We start from the raw sequence: 19,382 nt of genomic DNA, 5'->3' as shown, positions 1-19,382 counted from the left end.
CGGTCACTGACGTTTATCCTGCTCCTTCCCTGACTGCTCCTAAATATTTTGTATTTTATACTGCTCATTTATCAGAATTTGGAAATCACAAACTGAAAAGTATTTAGAGCCTTTTTCCTTGTTATTTTCACACCTATTTCCAATTGAACCTGCCAAGAAAACGTGCTGTAGGACGTTGGTACCCAGCCAGGCGCTAATGCTTCTCTCTCTCCTCACTGAATGAATGACAAATGGATGAATGGGCAATAATTGTGCACCTTCACCGTTTAATTTAAATTAGGCAAACAGAATGATACCGAGGGTGAAGAGGTTGATTTAATTTAGAAAGACAACAGTGCAATGATTAGTTTGTGTCATGTCTTTTTATCAGCAGCAATGTAATTTGACCGCACACTTAGCAGGTTGATACAATTCTCTTTTACGTATTACTTTGTAAAAATAAGCTGTTATGGGACTGTTAAATTGACTTTAACTCTACAACTAATCAAATGTATTGTCAGGGAAACCAAAACATGCAACATGTTGCAGTAGGCTTTTAGAATAATGCAAAACATATCCTGGACTCTATCCAGCGCCGCAAACAATGCCAGCCGCCTGAATGAATGACAAATGCATGGAATAGGCGATAATTGTTCAAGTTACTTCACAATCGAATTTAAATTAGACCTTACTGAAGGATGAGGTTGATCTTAATTTAGAACAACAATAATGTAATGATTAGTTTGTGTCATGCATATTAATCAACCGTGGCTCTGGTTTTAATCATTTGACCACGCACCTTACATGTTGATACCATTATTTTTTATGTTTGACTTTGTACGAAGGAGCTGTTACAGGACTGTATTGTTTACTGTAACTCTAGTACTAATTAAATGTGTTGTCATGGAAATGAAAACATGCTATGTGTTGCAGTAGGCCTTTAGAATAATGCTAAACATATCCTTGACTCTATCCAACTTGATGAGAGGGAAACAAACAATGCCAGTCAACCTGCACAGCCGGACCATTGAATCTACACCTAAACGGTACCAACATAATAAGAGTTAGCCTATAGACAAGATTAAATGAACAATCTGATGAGTGACAATATCAGTTGTCAAATTGTACATGAATTAATGGGTGCATCTTGTACTTTGACAGACGCAGGGAAAGGAGCATTGCTTTATCAAATCCTCCCTCAGTCACATGCAGGTAAAACATAATGATAACGATAATGATTTCTATATGAATTCTGAAAGAGCATTATCCACAGTTTCTATGAGACTTACCTTTGTCTAATAAATAAAACAATTCAAGTGGTGCAGCTCTTTTTCCAAGAATATCGTGCTGTCCATGCATTCAGCTCAGGACCACTCCACTGTCCATGCATTCAGCTCAGGACCACTCCACTGTCCATGCATTCAGCTCAGGACCACTCCACTGTCCATGCATTCAGCTCAGGACCACTCCACCGTCCATGCATTCAGCTCAGGACCACTCCACTGTCCATGCATTCAGCTCAGGACCACTCCACTGTCCATGCATTCAGCTCAGGACCACTCCACTGTCCATGCATTCAGCTCAGGACCACTCCACTGTCCATGCATTCAGCTCAGGACCACTCCACGGTCCATGCATTCAGCTCAGGACCACTCCACTGTCCATGCATTCAGCTCAGGACCACTCCACTGTCCATGCATTCAGCTCAGGACCACTCCACTGTCCATGCATTCTGCTCAGGACCACTCCACTGTCCATGCATTCAGCTCAGGACCACTCTACTGTCCATGCATTCAGCTCAGGACCACTCCACTGTCCATGCATTCAGCTCAGGACGACTCTACTGTCCATGCATTCAGCTCAGGACCACTCCACTGTCCATGCATTCAGCTCAGGACCACTCCACTGTCCATGCATTCAGCTCAGGACCACTCTACTGTCCATGCATTCAGCTCAGGACCACTCCACTGTCCATGCATTCAGCTCAGGACCACTCCACTGTCCATGCATTCAGCTCAGGACCACTCCACTGTCCATGCATTCAGCACATGGCCACTCATGCAGCAGCATTGCTCTGGCTACTATAAGGAAACACTAGTACCATAATAAACCTAAATTAATATAGTTCTGTTGTCAATGGATGAATAGGAGCTAGAATGCAGATATAAACAGATAATGGTATATGTCACTTTTACCTTTGGTTAGTACTTGCTGAATGTCTTTCCATATCTGGGGAAAGATGAAACCAGGCCAGCGGGTGAGCGACTGTCTGAGACGGTGGATTTGAGATTCCTGGAGCCTTACACGGGCAAAGGTGGAAATGTGACCATGGAAAACTTTGTCACATCAATATCCCTGGCAGACAAGTTGATTGCAAAGAAGACTAGCCTGCTGGGAACAGTGAACAGATAAAAGGCAGGAGCTCTGCGCAGAACAACATACCAGCGGAGCTGTACTCCACATCAGTGATGGAGAGTGGTACGCAACACTGTACGGTGTACAGTGTTTGCATCCTCAGTACCATAAATCCCACTGGATCTGGCATGTGAGCTTCGTGAGAACCACATGAACGCCAAGAAAGAAGCTACAGCCACCAAGCAGGCAGCAGGTCCTGCTCTCCCTCTTCCCCAATAACCACAGCACCAAGCAGGCAGCAGGTCCTGCTCTCCCTCTTCCCCAAGAACCACAGCTCCAAGCAGGCAGCAGGTCCAGCTCTCCTTCTTCCCTAAGCACCACAGCTCCAAGCAGGCAACAGGTCCTGCTCTCCCTCTTCCCCAAGCATCACAGCTCCCACTCAGGCAAAATAAGACACAATGTCAAGTCGGCAGGTGCCCACAAAACAAGGCCCATGAAAACTGTGTGCAGTGTAACCGATTTTGTTTTTGTGTGTGCTGACAGTGGACCCGAAGCGTAAAAGGAAGACGCGATTGATTCATGAGTAATGGCACAATACAGTGTCTGATTCAATCAACAAATGGCTGTTTTTATATATTGTCATCAATGTATTTCCACTAATATTTCTTTATACAATAATCGTTTACAATTGTTCATGCACTGGTGCTTTTGTTTAGGAATACAGCAAATCATTTCACCTGTGCACCTGGCAGGTTACATTTGTCACATTCGTTAGGATCGGACCAAGGCTCAGCGTGGTATGCGTACATTCTTATTTATTTAAAGAATGAACACTGAACAAACTTAACAAAATAACAAAACGAAACGTGAAGCTATACAAACGAGTGCTGACAGGCAACTACACAGAGACAAGAACCCACAACAGAAAGTGGGAAACAGGGCTGCCTAAATATGATCCCCAATCAGAGACAACGATAAACAGCTGTCTCTGATTGGGAACCATATCAGGCCAACATAGAAATACAAAACCCCTAGACCTACAACAACCCTAGACATACAAAACCCTATACATTTAAAACCCTAGACATATAAAATTAGAGTACCCACCCTAGTCACACCCTGACCTAACCAAAATATATAGAAAACAGAGATATCTAAGGTCAGGGCGTGACAATATTATTATTATTATCATCTGTAATGTTTCTACTTTGTCAAAAGAAGCTGTAACGGGACTTTATTCATTATTATAACTCTATTACTAATTGAATCTACAAATAAAGTGATTTTATTGGAAGGGAAACGAAAGTAGGCTAGAGGCCTATGTTTTTACTAGGACTTTGTAGAATTATATAAAACATATCCTTGAATCTATCTAAACAAATAGCTTTTGCTGTTATTTTTATTTAAATTTATGCATTTCCATGAAGGTTTCTTCATGCAATTAATCATTTACGATAGTTTATGCACTATTTATCAAGCATTTACGATAGTTTATGCACTATTTATCAAGCATTTACGATAGTTTATGCACTATTTATCAAGCATTTACGATAGTTTATGCACTATTTATCAAGCATTTACGATAGTTTATGCACTATTTATCAAGCATTTACGATAGTTTATGCACTATTTATCAAGCATTTACGATAGTTTATGCACTATTTATCAAGCATTTACGATAGTTTATGCACTATTTATCAAGCATTTACGATAGTTTATGCACTATTTATCAAGCATTTACGATAGTTTATGCACTATTTATCAAGCATTTACGATAGTTTATGCACTATTTATCAAGCATTTACGATAGTTTATGCACTATTTATCAAGCATTTACGATAGTTTATGCACTATTTATCAAGCATTTACGATAGTTTATGCACTATTTATCAAGCATTTACGATAGTTTATGCACTATTTATCAAGCATTTACGATAGTTTATGCACTATTTATCAAGCATTTACGATAGTTTATGCACTATTTATCAAGCATTTACGAATCAAGCATGTTGGCCCACCGTGCAGGTTGATATTCATCTGATGCAAATGCTAAAGAGGACGCCCGACAATGTCCTCAAGCGGGTACTTATATGCTGAAAGGCCAGCAGGTTTTAGTGTTATCTTCTATTTTTTGGTTGAGTTGGAGCCGTGAATCCAATATATAATTATTATTTTTTTTTTTAACTTTTCAACAAGGTAATAGGCTATTTAATGTATTTCAAAAGGGATTTTGAATTATGATTGGTTGTCAACGCAACCAGAAATCAACATTTGAAGGTGTATCCTCTTGCTTGGATACTTCTATCTGTGCCGCTGACTTTGTCTGGTTTTAATTCTAGTTGGTCTAGAAATTAATTATTTATATGTTTGATTCACGTCTCCATCTCAACCGAAAATCAAAGTTAAAGAATAGGACTAAATCAAATGAAACTTTAAATCAAATTCAAATAAAATGTGAATTATCTGTCGCATACACAGTTTATCAGGTGTTATGACGGGTGCAGTGACATGCTTATGTTCCTATCAATCAATACAGTAAATGTCAAACAAGCACACAATAATAAAACATTCGAAAATAATCTAAAATGGTGTACAGCAGTAGATATATAAATAGTATGTAAACATTAAGGTAACTAGTGTTCAATGACTATGTAGGGCAGCAGTCCCTTAGGTGCAGTGTACAGTAGAGTACTGGGTGGTAGCTGGATAGAACAGCGACTAAGGTTCAGGGCAGGGCACTGGGCGTAGGCCGGCTACTGCTGGCTATTAACTTCTACCGCTTCAGAAACCCGGATCCGGGAGCACCCCCCACCACCCCCACCAGTAAAAAAGCTGAATAGCATAGCTAGCATAGCGTCACAAGTAAATACTAGCATCTAAATATCATTCAATCACAAGTCCAAGACACCAGATGAAAGATCCACTTCTTGTGAATCCAGCAATCATTTCTGATTTGTAAAATGTTTTACAGGGAAGACACAATATGTAAATCTATCAGCTAACCACGTTAGCAAAAGACACCATTTTTCTTTGTCCACCATTTTTTCTCTCCACCAGTAGCTATCACCAATTCGGCCAAATAAAGATATTGATAGCCACTAACCAAGAAAAAACCTCATCAGATGACAGTCTGATAACATATTTATTGTATAGGATAGGTTTTGTTAGAAAAATGTGCATATTTCAGGTATAAATCATAGTTTACAATTGCACCCACCATCACAACTCGACTAGAATAAATACAGAGAGCAACGTGTATTACCTAATTACTAATCATAAAACATTTCTTAAAAATACACAGCGTACAGTAATTGAAAGACACAGATCCTGTGAATCCAGACAATATTTCAGATTTTCTAAGTGTCTTACAGCGAAAACACAATAAATCGTTATATTAGCATACCACATGTGCAAACATTACCCCAGCATTGATTCAAGGCAAAAAGAGCGATAGCATTATCACCACCAAAATGTATTAATTTTTTCACTAACCTTCTCAGAATTCTTCCGATGACACTCCTGTAACATCATATTACAACATACATATAGAGTTTGTTCGAAAATGTGCATATTTAGCCACAAAAAAACGTGGTTATACAATGAGAATAGTAGCAAAACTGGCCTGAAAATGTCGGGCGCCATCTTGGACAGTGATCTAGTCTAATGAATAAATAATCATAAACTTGACTAAAAAATACAGGGTGGACAGCAATTGAAAGACAAATTAGTTCTTAATGCAATCGCTGAATTACATTTTTTAAATTATCCTTACTGTGCAAACAGGGTGCGCCAAAGCGAAGCTACCCCAAAGAAAATGGCGGAATATGCGTTTAACATTTTTCAACAGAACAACGATTTATCATCATAAATAGTTCTTACTATTAGCTGAACTTCCATCAGAATCTTGGGCAATGTATCCTTTCTCCGGTCTAATCGTCTTTTGGTCGAAAGATGTCCTCTTGTCCTGTCGAAATGGCCACTAACGTTCGGCATGTACTGGAAAAGTGCCCAGCTCTTGGGAGTGCGTCACAAAGAAATGCCAGAAAATCGCACTAAACGGATATAAATTGCTATAAAACGGTTTCAATGAACTACCTTATGATGTTTTTAACACCTATAACGAGTAAAAACATGACCGGAGATATATTACTGGCTAAACCAAAGCTTGGAAGGAGGCCAGTCCGACGTCCATCGTGCGTCAGGTGCAGGGAGGAAAAGAAATGTACTTCCGCCCTTTGGTCTTTTATACAGGCCCAGATTGCGCAATCGACTCCATTCAAATTGTCACCACTTACTGACATCTAGAGGAAGGCGTAGGCCATGTTTGTATCCCCATAGCATTCACAGGGACATTAAAACTGACCTGGGAAAAGGGCCAAGATTTCTGAAATCTCACTCCCTGTCAGGAAAAGTGCTGTAGAATGAGTTCTGTTTCACTCAGAGACATAATTCCAACGGTTATAGAAACTAGAGAGTGTTTTATATCCAATAATAATAATAATATGCATATTGTACGAGCAAGAATTGAGTACTAGGCAGTTTACTAGGCAATTTTTCCCTAAGTCGAAACAGCACCCCCTATACTCTCAAGAGGTTCAGTCTGACGACCTGTGGAGAGAAGCTGTTTATCATTCTCTCAGTCCCAGATTGGATGCACCTGTACTGTCTCCTCCTAGATGGTAGCGGAGTGAACAGGCCACGGCTGAGGTCCTCGATGATCTTCTTGGCCTTCCTGTGACACTGGGTGCTGTAGATGTCCTGGAGGGAAGGCAGTGTGTGTTGGGTTGACTGCCCCACCCTCTGGAGAGCCCTGCGATTGTCGTACCAGGCGGTGATACAGCCAGACAGGAGGCTCTTAATGGTGCATCTGTAGAAGTTTGTGAGGTTCTTAGGGGCTAAGCCAAATTTCATCAGGGGTGCCTTTGCGCCTTCTTCACCACACTGTCGGTGTGAAGGGACCATTTCAGGTTCTCAGTGATGTGCACGCAGAGGAACTTGAAGCTTTTGACCCTCCGCTGCGGCCCATCAATGTGGATGGGGGGGTACTCTCTCTCTGCTGTCTCCTAAAGTCCACAATTAGCTCCTTCATTTTGTTGACGTTGAGGGAGAGGTTATTTTCCTGGCACCGCTCTGCCAAGGCAGTCACCTCCTCCCTGAATGCTGTCTCGTCGTTGTGGGTAATCAGACCTACCACTGTTGAGTCGTCAGCAAACTTGATGGTTGAGTTGGAGGACTGCGTAGCCACACAGTCATGGGTTAACAGGGAGTACAGGAGGGGTCTGGGTAAGGGGTGGGTTGAGGGGTGCCGGGTAAGTTGGAGGTGATATGATCCTTAACTTGCTTCTCAAAGCACTTCATGATGACAGAAGTGAGTGCTACGGGGCGATATTCATTTAGTTCAGTTACCTTTGCTTTCTTGAATACAGGAACAATGGTGGACATCTTGAAGCAAGTGGGGACAGCAGACTATGTGCATTATGTCTGTAAACACTCCAGCCAGCTGGTGTGCGCATGCTCTGAGGACGCGGCTAGGGATTCCTTCTGGGCCGGCAACCATGCAAAGGTTAACACTCTTAAATGTCTTACTGACGTCGGGCCACAGAGAACAAGAGCTCACAGTCCTCGGGAGCGGACCACGTCGGCAGCACTGTGTTTTCCTCAGAGTGGGTGAAGAAAGGGTTTAGCTTGTTCAGGAGCAAGACGATGTGGCTGGTTTTCCTTTAATGAGCTGTGATTTTCTGGAGTCCCTGCCACATATGTCTCGTGTCTGAGCCTTTGAACTGCGACTCTACTTTGTACTGAGACTGCACTTTGTACTGAGACTGCACTTTGTACTGAGACTGCACTTTGTACTGAGACTGCACTTTGTACTGAGACTGCACTTTGTTCTGAGACTGCACTTTGTACTGAGACTGCACTTTGTTCTGCCTGTTTGATTGCCTTACGGAGGGCATAACTGGACTTTTTTTTATTTTACGATATTCCCATTCATCTTGACATGATTAAATGCAGTGGTTCGCGCTTTCAGTTTTGCTTGACTGCTGCCATCGGGCCACATTTTTTAGCTTGGATAGGTTTTTTATCTTCACAGTGGGAACAACATCCCCTATACACTTCCTGATGAACTCAGTCACCGTGTCAGTGTATACATCAATGTTATTCTCAGAGGTAACCCGGAACATATCCCAGTTTGTGTGATCAATACAGTCTTGAAGTATGGATTCCGATTGGTCAGACCAGCGTTGAATAGACCTTAGCACAGGTAACTCCTGTTTGAGTTTCTGCCTATAGGAAGGGAGAAGCTGAATGGATGATCTGATTTGCCAAAGGGAGGGCTAAAGAGGCCCTTGTAGCAATCCCAGAAGGATTAACTAACAATGGTTGAGAGTTTTTAACACACGAATACTGCAGGCAAAGTGTTGATAAAACTTCAGTAGCATTTTCCTCAGGTTTGCTTTATTAAAGTTCCCAGCTACAATAAATGCGGCCTCAGAATATGCAGTTTCCGGTTTGCACAAAGTCCAGGGTAGTTATTTGAGAGCCGTCGTGGTATTGGCTTGAGGGGGAATATACAGTACACAGCTGTGACGATGACCTAAGACAATTCTCACGGGAGGTAATGCGGTCAGCATTTGATTGTGAGGTATTCTAGGTTGGGTGAACAAAAGGACTTCAATTCCTCTACGTTACCACAATCACACCATTAGCAGTTAATCATGAATCATACACCTCCACCTTTCTTCTTCCCGGAGAGTTCTTTATTCCTGTCTGCTCAATGTACTGAGAACCCAGCTGGTAAGGACGAGATCAGTATATCTGGAGAGAGCCATGAATCCGTGAAACAGAGTATGTTACAGTCCCTGATGTCTCTTTGGAAGGAGATCCTCGCCCTGAGCTCGTCTACTTTATTATCCAGAGACTGAACATAAGATAGTAATATACTAGGAAGCGAAGGATGGTGTGCATGTCTCCTGAGTCGGACTAGAAGTCTTAGGACCTAGAAGCAGAGCTGCCATATCTGAAAGTCCACTCCTAATATCTCTTCTCCGCCTGTGGTGTCTTGGAGCAGCGTCTGATATAAGTTCAATCTCCAAAGTATCTAATTCGAAATGCTGGTGAGGTACTGCCGCTCTGATATCCAAAAGTTATTTATGGCTGTATGTAATAATGCAAAAAAAAACTTCTGCGCTAATAATGTGAGAAATAACACTACAGCTCTAATAAATACTGCAAAGCTCCTTAGGACCCAGAAACAGGACGGCCATGTCTATCGGTTCTATCTTGTCCAGCCAGCTGGTCTGCGAAAGCTCTGAGATCGCGACTTGGGATGCCGTCTGGACCGGCAGTCTTGCGAGGGTTAACACACTTAAATGTCTTACTCATGTTAGCAATTTATGTTATTCTTCAATAACACAAACTCCAAAGCAAATCAGGGGTAGGAAACTAGGTTTATTCAAAGAGGACAAATCATACGGAGAGGTAGATGGTCATTCTCTCCTGTCCTGAGTTATGTTCTCTCAGTGATTCTCTCCTGTGATTCTCTCCTGTGATTCTCTCCTGTGATTCTCTCCACAGAACAATGGGACAGCATGTAGTTTTATTACCCAGCCATAGCCTGTGGTCGACCAATTAGAATTTCTTGCAATAAAACTAGCCAATTTGCCAAATAACAAGTATCCTATTTCAGAAGACTTATTCCTCCCATGTCTCTGAACCATTGATCAATCATTCCCTATTACAGAAAAAAACACTATTTCCATTGATCATTAGTTCTAGTCCTCTTGACCTCTCTGAGCTCTTGACCTCTCGTACTCTGTCTCTGCGTTGTGTATTTATCTTCGACATATTCTTACACTCACGTCGGCCATGGAGATCTGGAGCACACAGTCCTCGTGAGCGATGAGGGCCCATGTTTGATTTGATTTTGTCCTATTCTTTCGATTTTTGGTTGACATGGAGACGTGAATCCAAAATATAAAATATTAGTTTGAAGTCAAACTGGAATTAAAACCAGACTAAGTCAGTGGCACAGATGGAACTATCCAAGCAGAAAATACATCTGTTTCAAATGTTGCTATTTGGTTGCATTGACAATGAAAATAAAATGTAATATCATTAAATAGTGTTGCATTTTAAATGAACCAGAGCTTGAAACCCTAGGCCTATTGTATTGTCTATATTTAGTTGAATTCTGGGTTTAATTGAAACAATAGCTGTTGATGACTTTGCAAGTGCTATATAGGCCTAAATACACTACATGACCAAAAGTACTGTATGTGGACACCTGCTCGTCAAACATCTCATTCCAAAATCATGGGCATTAATATGGAGTTGGTACTCCATTTACTGCTATAACAGCCTCCACTCTTCTGGGAAGGCTTTCCACTAGATGTTGGAACATTGCTGCGGGGACTTGCTTCCATTCAGTCACAAGAGCATTAGCGAAGTCGGGCACTGATGTTGGGCGATTAGGCCTGGCTCGCAGTCGGCATTCCAATTCATCCCAAAGGTGTTTGATGGGGTTGAGGTCAGGGCTTTGTGCAGGCCAGTTAAGTTCTTCCACACCGATCTCAACATACCATTTATGTATGGACCTCGCTTTGTGCATGGGGGCATTTTCATGCTGAAACAGGAAAGGGCCTTCCCTTAAATGTTGCCACAACTTTGGGAGCACAGAATCGTCTGGAATGTCATTGTATGCTGTAGCATTAAGATTTCCCTTCACTGGAACTGGAACTAGACCGAACCATGAAAAAACAGCCCCAGACCATTATTCCTCCTAAATCAAACTTTACAGTCGGCACTATGCATTGGGGCAGGTAGCATTCCCCCGGGCATTTTTCCACTTCACAATAACAGCACTTACAGGTCAGGAATTTGACAAAACTGACTTGTTGGAAAGGTGGCATCCTATAACGGTGCCATGTTGAAAGTCACTGAGCTCTTCAGTACTGGCCATTCTACTGCCAATGTTTGTCTATGGAGATTGCAAGGCTGTGCACTCGATTTTACACTCCTGTCAGCAACGGTTATGGCTGAAATAGCCCAAACCACTCATTTGAAGGGCTGTCCGCATACTTTTGTATATATAGTGTAGCATCACTGTTGATATATGTGTGATAAAGTATGGTCACATTTCATTTGCTCTGTTAAACCTACCCTTTGGAATGACTCTGAAAGCAACAGTGAATATATTTAGTTTTCAAGTGATCTCTCCACATCATTCCCATGAAATTACATTGGCAATAGTCAGTGAAAAAAAAGCAGCTGGGCTGGTTTAATACCCTAGATGGGAGGCCAAAGGGTAAGTGAATATATATAAATTCTCCAGTAGGAAGTGCTGGCAGCAAAATGTTTATGGTGATTTCAGACTTTTGTTGCAACCTACAGTCAATGAATGTTTTTGGGTGAGATGAGATTCATAGGTGTGTTGTGTATGCTGAATAATGGCTTTTCTGTTGTTTTGCAGTGACGTCTCTGTAAGGCCGGAAACTGGACTAGGAAGTACAGTACTATGGGACGTGGCTACGGATCTTGACCCAAAATGGCCGCTGTGTGTTTTAATCCTTGCAGTCGCCTCAAAGGAAACAACTCATCGATGGGCCTCTGTATCACTGACAGAACATACTAAGGATCAGTCTCAACACACTAAGGACTGATTCTCTCAAGGTTATCCTCCTTAGTAGGAATATAGATGTTTCTTCTCTATTATCTGCAGCTCAGACTTGGATTTAAATGGTCTCCCATATTTCAGTGATTTCAATATCAGATCTTTATCACAGTCTAAAGGATATTGCGTCACCTTCCTGACTAGAGCAGGTGATATATACATTGAATAGCCTATATCCGTCATTGAACTGAAAACACCTCTGATGGTATTCTGAATCTAAAGGATCTCTCCCTCTAACCTCTAACCTCAACTGGCACAACCCTATAGCTCTACATATTTTTTTCTACAATGAATCCCTTTAGTCTCCCTCAGTGTGTTCTTCTGCTTCTCAGTACTCTACTGGGCCTGTGTCAGGGCCTGGAGTTCAGGGGTTCTGAGGGCCAGTGGGCACGGTACCTCCGCTGGGACGCCAGCACCAGAAGTGACCTCACCTTCCAGTTCAAAACAGACGTGTCCGACACCCTGATCCTCTACTTCGACGACGGCGGCTATTGTGACTTCCTGCTTCTCACCGTAACGGAAGGGAAGCTCCAGCTTCGCTTCAGCATTGATTGCGCTGAGACCACAGTCACCTCTGACAAATCGGTCAACGACAGCTGCTGGCACTTTGCGATGGTCAGCCGACACAACCTCAGAACGGTCTTGGCCCTGGACGGGCAGACCAAGGCGCAGGATGTTCGACCAGAGCGCCAGTTCATGAAGATCGTCAGTGACCTGTTCCTCGGGGGCATACCCGGAGACATCAGAACCTCGGTCATCACCCTGCCGACGGTTAGAGAGCTGCCTCCGTTCAAAGGAGTTATCAAAGATCTGAATTACGGGAAAAAGGTTCCCAAGCTGATCAACAGTCAGAAGGTACGTCTGGAGATGATGGGTCTCTGTACAGGGAACCCGTGTGAGAATGGAGGCACCTGCTCCGTGGCTGATGGAGAACCCTACTGCGACTGCTCCAACACGGGATATACAGGAAGGACCTGCAGCCAAGGTGAGATGATTCTGTCTTGCCAACCAATTTATGTTACTAATTGTAGATAAGTAACAATAAATCTGTGTAACTATACATTATTTACACTGTATTTATACTCAGATAACTTCATATTATCTCAAAGGTTTTTGTTACATTGTTCGTTCCATGATAGAAGAACACACTCCCACAATTTTTGTGTTTTTTGCATTTATAATTTACGAGACACAGATTCACTGCTAATAGTATGCAGGACTTCTCTGTGTGGGTGGTTCCTCTTTCCCAGTTGATTTAAAATGGAATGTTTGTTGTATGTGGGCGTTATATCGGAAGTGGTATGCGACGAAATAGCATCTCTTCTTTCTATTATTACTTTCAGGAGAAATCTGTACAGGGATGCAGTATTGTTTGATAAGAGTCATATTACAAAGTTCAGATCTTTCTCTTCCCATCCAAATATTTGTTTTACAGGGACCATAAGTGTACAAATAGTTTGAATAATAAGTAACATCTTTATCTTCTTCCCTCTGGACACTTAGGCTATCTCTGCTATGTATCTTATCGAGATGTGGTACTCTGACAAGGCTCATAGTAAATTCCTATTTCAGTTCATGCCTTTAGTTCTGCCTTTTTTATGAGACAAATGAAACTAATGCATCTCTAGATGACACCACATGTTCTTCTTCTCTTTCATCTTGGTTTTATGGGTATAGAGAACCAGTGTGAGTTTGATTGACTGCTGACCCACTTACTGTTCCTGCCTGGTTAGGTCACTTCCTGGCTGGTTAGGTCAGAGTCACACGGTCGAAAGACGACACAACTATCTTGAAACAGGAGGGAATGAATGCACACTGTGGTTCACTACCTTAGACTGAAGCTTTTTATCCCCCTGTTGGGTTCTTGTAGATATCAGTTACTGCACTCCACTGCTATGCTTAGCATTCCAAAACACAACATACTAATGGCAGTAATAATATAGGGTGCTACCGTAGATATTTTAGAATTGTTTAGGACACTGTACAACATGTCTGCTGCACTGTGGTCAGACTCAGTGACTGGACACTGTACAACATGTCTGCTACACTGTAGTCAGACTCAGTGACTGGACACTGTACAACATGTCTGCTGCACTGTAGTCAGACTCAGTGACTGGACACTGTACAACATGTCTGCTGCACTGTAGTCAGACTCAGTGACTGGACACTGTACAACATGTCTGCTGCACTGTAGTCAGACTCAGTGACTGGACACTGTACAACATGTCTGCTGCACTGTAGTCAGACTCAGTGACTGGACACTGTACAACATGTCTGCTGCACTGTAGTCAGACTCAGTGACTGGACACTGTACAACATGTCTGCTGCACTGTGGTCAGACTCAGTGACTGGACACTGTACAACATGTCTGCTGCACTGTAGTCAGACTCAGTGACTGGACACTGTACAACATGTCTGCTGCACTGTAGTCAGACTCAGTGACTGGACACTGTACAACATGTCTGCTGCACTGTAGTCAGACTCAGTGACTGGACACTGTACAACATGTCTGCTGCACTGTAGTCAGACTCAGTGACTGGACACTGTACAACATGTCTGCTGCACTGTAGTCAGACTCAGTGACTGGACACTGTACAACATGTCTGCTGCACTGTAGTCAGACTCAGTGACTGGACACTGTACAACATGTCTGCTGCACTGTGGTCAGACTCAGTGACTGGACACTGTACAACATGTCTGCTGCACTGTAGTCAGACTCAGTGACTGGACACTGTACAACATGTCTGCTGCACTGCAGTCAGACTCAGTGACTGGACATTATCCTTTGGCCTGGTTCTATTCTCTCTCTGCCTCTTTCTAACAATGAGGAGAGGAGAAGAGATCCATCCAGTCATTTGAGAGCTTCTCTCAGGCCGTGGGGGCGATGACATCCTTGTACTAAAACAACCTAGATTGAAGAGGTTACTTGTGATTCAGGACAACAGTTGAATAGAGGGCCATGTCGTCGCCCCAGGACAGAGTTTATAATTCACAACACAGCAGCCCTATTACGGAGAGGACAAATGCCACTAGACAGGAGAACGGCCCTCTGCTGCGGCCTTAGCTAGACTGGCCCCTTGGTGTCCAGCTCACACACAGCAGTCCAGGCTATTTCTCTCTCTAGCTCTCTCTCTTTCTCTGGTCTCTCTCTCTGTTTCTTCCTCTGTCTCGCTCTCTCTCTACATGTCTCTCTCTCTGTGTCTGTAAAGGCAGTCATTGTTGTTCCCTTAGACGAGGAGGAGCATGGATAGGACCAAGATGCGGATTGAGGGAAATAAGCCATCTTTTAATGAAAACAGCAAACAAGACACTACAAAACTACAAAACAACAAACGTGACTAACCTTCAACCGTCCATGTGTGGACACAGGAACAAACACCCACAAAACCCCAGTGAAACCCTGGCTGCCTTAGTATGACTCTCAATTAGAGACAAACGATACACACCTGTCTCTAATTGAGAATCATACCAGGCCGAACACAAAAACCCAACCTAGAAATACAAAACATAGACTGCCCACCCAAAACACACGCCCTGACCATAAACACATACAAAAACAACATAAAACAGGTCAGGACCGTTACAGAACCCCCCCCCTCAAGGTGCGAACGCCGGGCGCACCACCACAAAGTCCAGGGGAGGGTCTGGGTGGGCAGTTGACCACGGTGGTGGCTCAGGCTGAGGGCGAGGTCCCCACCCCACCATAATCAATCCCCGCTTCTTTATCCCCCTCCCAATGACCACCCTCCCACTAACACCACCTAAATGAAGGGGCAGCACCGGGATAAGGGGCAGCACCGGGATAAGGGGCAGCACCGGGATAAGGGGCAGCACCGGGATAAGGGGCAGCACCGGGATAAGGGGCGGCAGGTCCTGGCTGAGGGACTCCGGCAGGTCCTGGCTGAGGGACTCCGGCAGGTCCTGGCTGAGGGACTCCGGCAGGTCCTGGCTGAGGGACTCCGGCAGGTCCTGGCTGAGGGACTCCGGCAGGTCCTGGCTGAGGGACTCCGGCAGGTCCTGGCTGAGGGACTCCGGCAGGTCCTGGCTGAGGGACTCAGGCAGGTCCTGGTTGAGGGACTCCGGCAGGTCCGGGCTGAGGGACTCCGGCAGGTCCGGGCTGAGGGACTCCGGCAGGTCCAGGCTGAGGGACTCCGGCAGGTCCGGGCTGAGGGACTCCGGCAGGTCCGGGCTGAGGGACTCCGACCGGTCCGGGCGTAGGGACTCCGGCAGGTCCTGGCTGAGGGACTCCGGCAGGTCCTGGCTGAGGGACTCCGGCAGGTCCTGGCTGAGGGACTCCGGCAGGTCCTGGCTGAGGGACTCCGGCAGGTCCTGGCTGAGGGACTCTGGCAGGTCCTGGCTGGACGGCTCTGGCAGGTCCTGGCTGGACGGCTCTGGCAGGTCCTGGCTGGACGGCTCTGGCAGGTCCTGGCTGGACGGCTCTGGCAGGTCCTGGCTGGACGGCTCTGGCAGGTCCTGGCTGGACGGCTCTGGCAGGTCCTGGCTGGACGGCTCTGGCAGGTCCTGGCTGGACGGCTCTGGCAGGTCCTGGCTGGACGGCTCTGGCAGGTCATGGCAGGACGGCTCTGGCAGGTCATGGCAGGACGGCTCTGGCTGGTCATGGCAGGACGGCTCTGGCTGGTCATGGCAGGACGGCTCTGGCTGGTCATGGCAGGACGGCTCTGGCTGGTCATGGCAGGACGGCTCTGGCTGGTCATGGCAGGACGGCTCTGGCGCTAGGCAGACGGCAGACTCTGGCCGGCTGAGACGCACTATAGGCCTGGTGCGTGGTACCGGAACTGGAGGTACCGGGCTGAGGGCACGCACCTCAGGGCGAGTGCGGGGAACAGGAACTGGGCACACTGGACTCTCGTGGCGCACTCTAGGCCTGGTGCGTGGTACCGGAACTGGAGGTACCGGGCTGGAGACACGCACCATAGGGAGAGTGCGTGGAAGAGGAACAGGGCTCTGGAGATGCACTGGAAGCCTGGTGCGTGGTGTAGGCACTGGTGGTACTGAGCTGGGGTGGGAAGGTGGCGCCGGATATACCGGACCGTGAAGGAGGACACGTGCTCTTGAGCACCGAGCCTCCCCAACCTTCCCAGGTTGAATGGTCCCCGTAGCCCTGCCAGTGCGGCGAGGTGGAATAGCCCGCACTGGGCTATGCAGGCGAACCGGGGACACCACCTGTAAGGCTGGTGCCATGTACGCCGGCCCGAGGAGACGTACTGGAGACCAGATACGTTGGGCCGGCTTCATGGCACTCGGCTCGATGCCCAACCTAGCCCTCCCAGTGCGGCAAGGTGGAATAGCCCGCACTGGGCTAAGCACGCGTACTGGGGACACCGTGCGCCTTACCGCATAACACGGTGTCTGACCAGTACGACGCCCTCTTACTCCACGGCAAGCCCGGGGAGTTGGCTCAGGTATCCAACCCGGCTTCGCCACACTCCCCTTTATCCCCCCCCCCCAAGAAATTTTTGGGTGAGCCTCTCGGGCTTCCAGCCTCTCATACGTGCTGCCTCCTCAATCCACCGCTCCTGGGCTGTGGCTGCCTTCTTCTCCTCCCGCTAGCGGCGATTCACACCAACCTTAGCCCAGGGTCCTTCTCCGTTGAATATTTGTTCCCAACTCCATTCCTCTTCTCTCCATTGATTTCGTTCCTTTTCTCTCTCCTCAATCCGCTTGGTCCTGTTGTGGTGGGTGTTTCTGTAAAGGCAGTCATTGTTGTTCCCTTAGACGAGGAGGAGCATGGATAGGACCAAGATGCGGATTGAGGGAAATAAGCCATCTTTTAATGAAAACAGCAAACAAGACACTACAAAACTACAAAACAACAAACGTGACTAACCTTCAACCGTCCTGTGGGGACACAGGAACAAACACCCACAAAACCCCAGTGAAACCCTGGCTGCCTTAGTATGACTCTCAATTAGAGACAAACGATACACACCTGTCTCTAATTGAGAATCATACCAGGCCGAACACAAAAACCCAACCTAGAAATACAAAACATAGACTGCCCACCCAAAACACACGCCCTGACCATAAACACATACAAAAACAACATAAAACAGGTCAGGACCGTTACAGTGTCTGTCTCTGTGTCAGTCTTAGCTGATGTGGCTGCTTGTTGATTACACCATGGATACTCTGAAGCATAATTGGGAGGATAATGAGAGCAGAAATGACGGGACAAATACCACACTAAATTCAAACTGACATCAGCAATCGACAATGTCTTACAGGGAGGATTTTGTTGCCACAGTGTGTCTACAACAACACTTACTGCTAAAGCTTTGTTGTTGTTTTTCTAAAGATGGTCTTGCACTTGCAGGCAGGCTTTATGTACTGTTTGTTGTACAGTACAGACATCATATTTTTCCAACATTGCTAATAAACCCCATTAGCATTAGAGACGCAACTGTTCTGTGTGTCTGTGTAGTGTTACGCTGATTGAGGCTGTTGATGCAGCATCATGTGTTACACTAATGAGTAATGGGGCAGTCTATCAGACCTTCACCGTGTATGTGTGTGTGTGTGTGTGTGTGTGTGTGTGTGTGTGTGTGTGTGTGTGTGTGTGTGTGTGTGTGTGTGTGTGTGTGTGTGTGTGTGTGTGTGTGTGTGTGTGTGTGCGCGCGTGTTCACTTTGCGTGTGTGTTTGCATGTGGAAGGCAAGCCGAAGCCGCACACACACACACACACACACACACACACACACACACACACACACACACACACACACACACACACACACACACACACACACACACACACACACACACACACACACACACACACACACACAGATAGCTACAGTTTGCTAGCCTAGAGGTGGCTGGGTCAGGCTTCACACGGCAGGCAGATGGCTGGCCCCACTAGGCCTAAGAAGCATTTAGCTGCTAGACTGGGATGGGCTATAAGTCCACTCAGTGTTCACTGTTGTTCATTTAGATCCAATTCATTTAAACCTAGCCTACTTAAGGCTATGTGTACCGCAATACAGCTTTTCACTGTGGATGAGAACACTACATGGACTAACCTAAAGTAAGAGCACAGGGTGACTGAGTTAGCTTAGCCTAGCCTATCTTAAATATCAGCATAATACTCAGCGTCATCTCAGCCCTTCATGATGATTGGGTTAGCTTAGCCTAGCTTAAACATGAGCAACATCCTTAGCATCATCCCAGCCCTCAGCCCTTCATGATGACTGGGTTAGCCTAAACCTAGCTGAAACATCACAGATTAATTGGATTAGCTTAGTTAGCATCGCAGCCTTCAGCGCCCAGACATGATCTCAGGCCCCACAAGATGAAACCACATCAACATCATTACATTACATCAGAACCATCATCAGCCCCACTAGCCTAGCCTTAGCTAG

The 19,382-nt window shown here is 45.3% G+C and overlaps 1 protein-coding gene across 3 annotated transcripts in view; it reads left to right on the top strand.

Annotated features, from left to right (window-relative positions):
* LOC129824863 (neurexin-3b-like) overlaps positions 1-19,382 on the top strand; it is a 41,029-nt gene that overhangs the window by 14,475 nt on the left and 7,172 nt on the right. For all 3 annotated transcript variants that reach the window (XM_055884396.1, XM_055884395.1, XM_055884394.1), the window contains one exon: positions 11,804-12,989. In XM_055884396.1, the coding sequence (XP_055740371.1) occupies positions 12,293-12,989 (697 nt within the window). In that variant the 5' untranslated portion in view covers positions 11,804-12,292. The remainder of the gene's footprint in view (positions 1-11,803; positions 12,990-19,382) is intronic.

Source organism: Salvelinus fontinalis, chromosome 27, assembly GCF_029448725.1.
Source record: "Salvelinus fontinalis isolate EN_2023a chromosome 27, ASM2944872v1, whole genome shotgun sequence".
Lineage (NCBI taxonomy): Eukaryota > Metazoa > Chordata > Actinopteri > Salmoniformes > Salmonidae > Salvelinus > Salvelinus fontinalis.
This window is presented reverse-complemented; position numbering and strand designations above follow the sequence as displayed.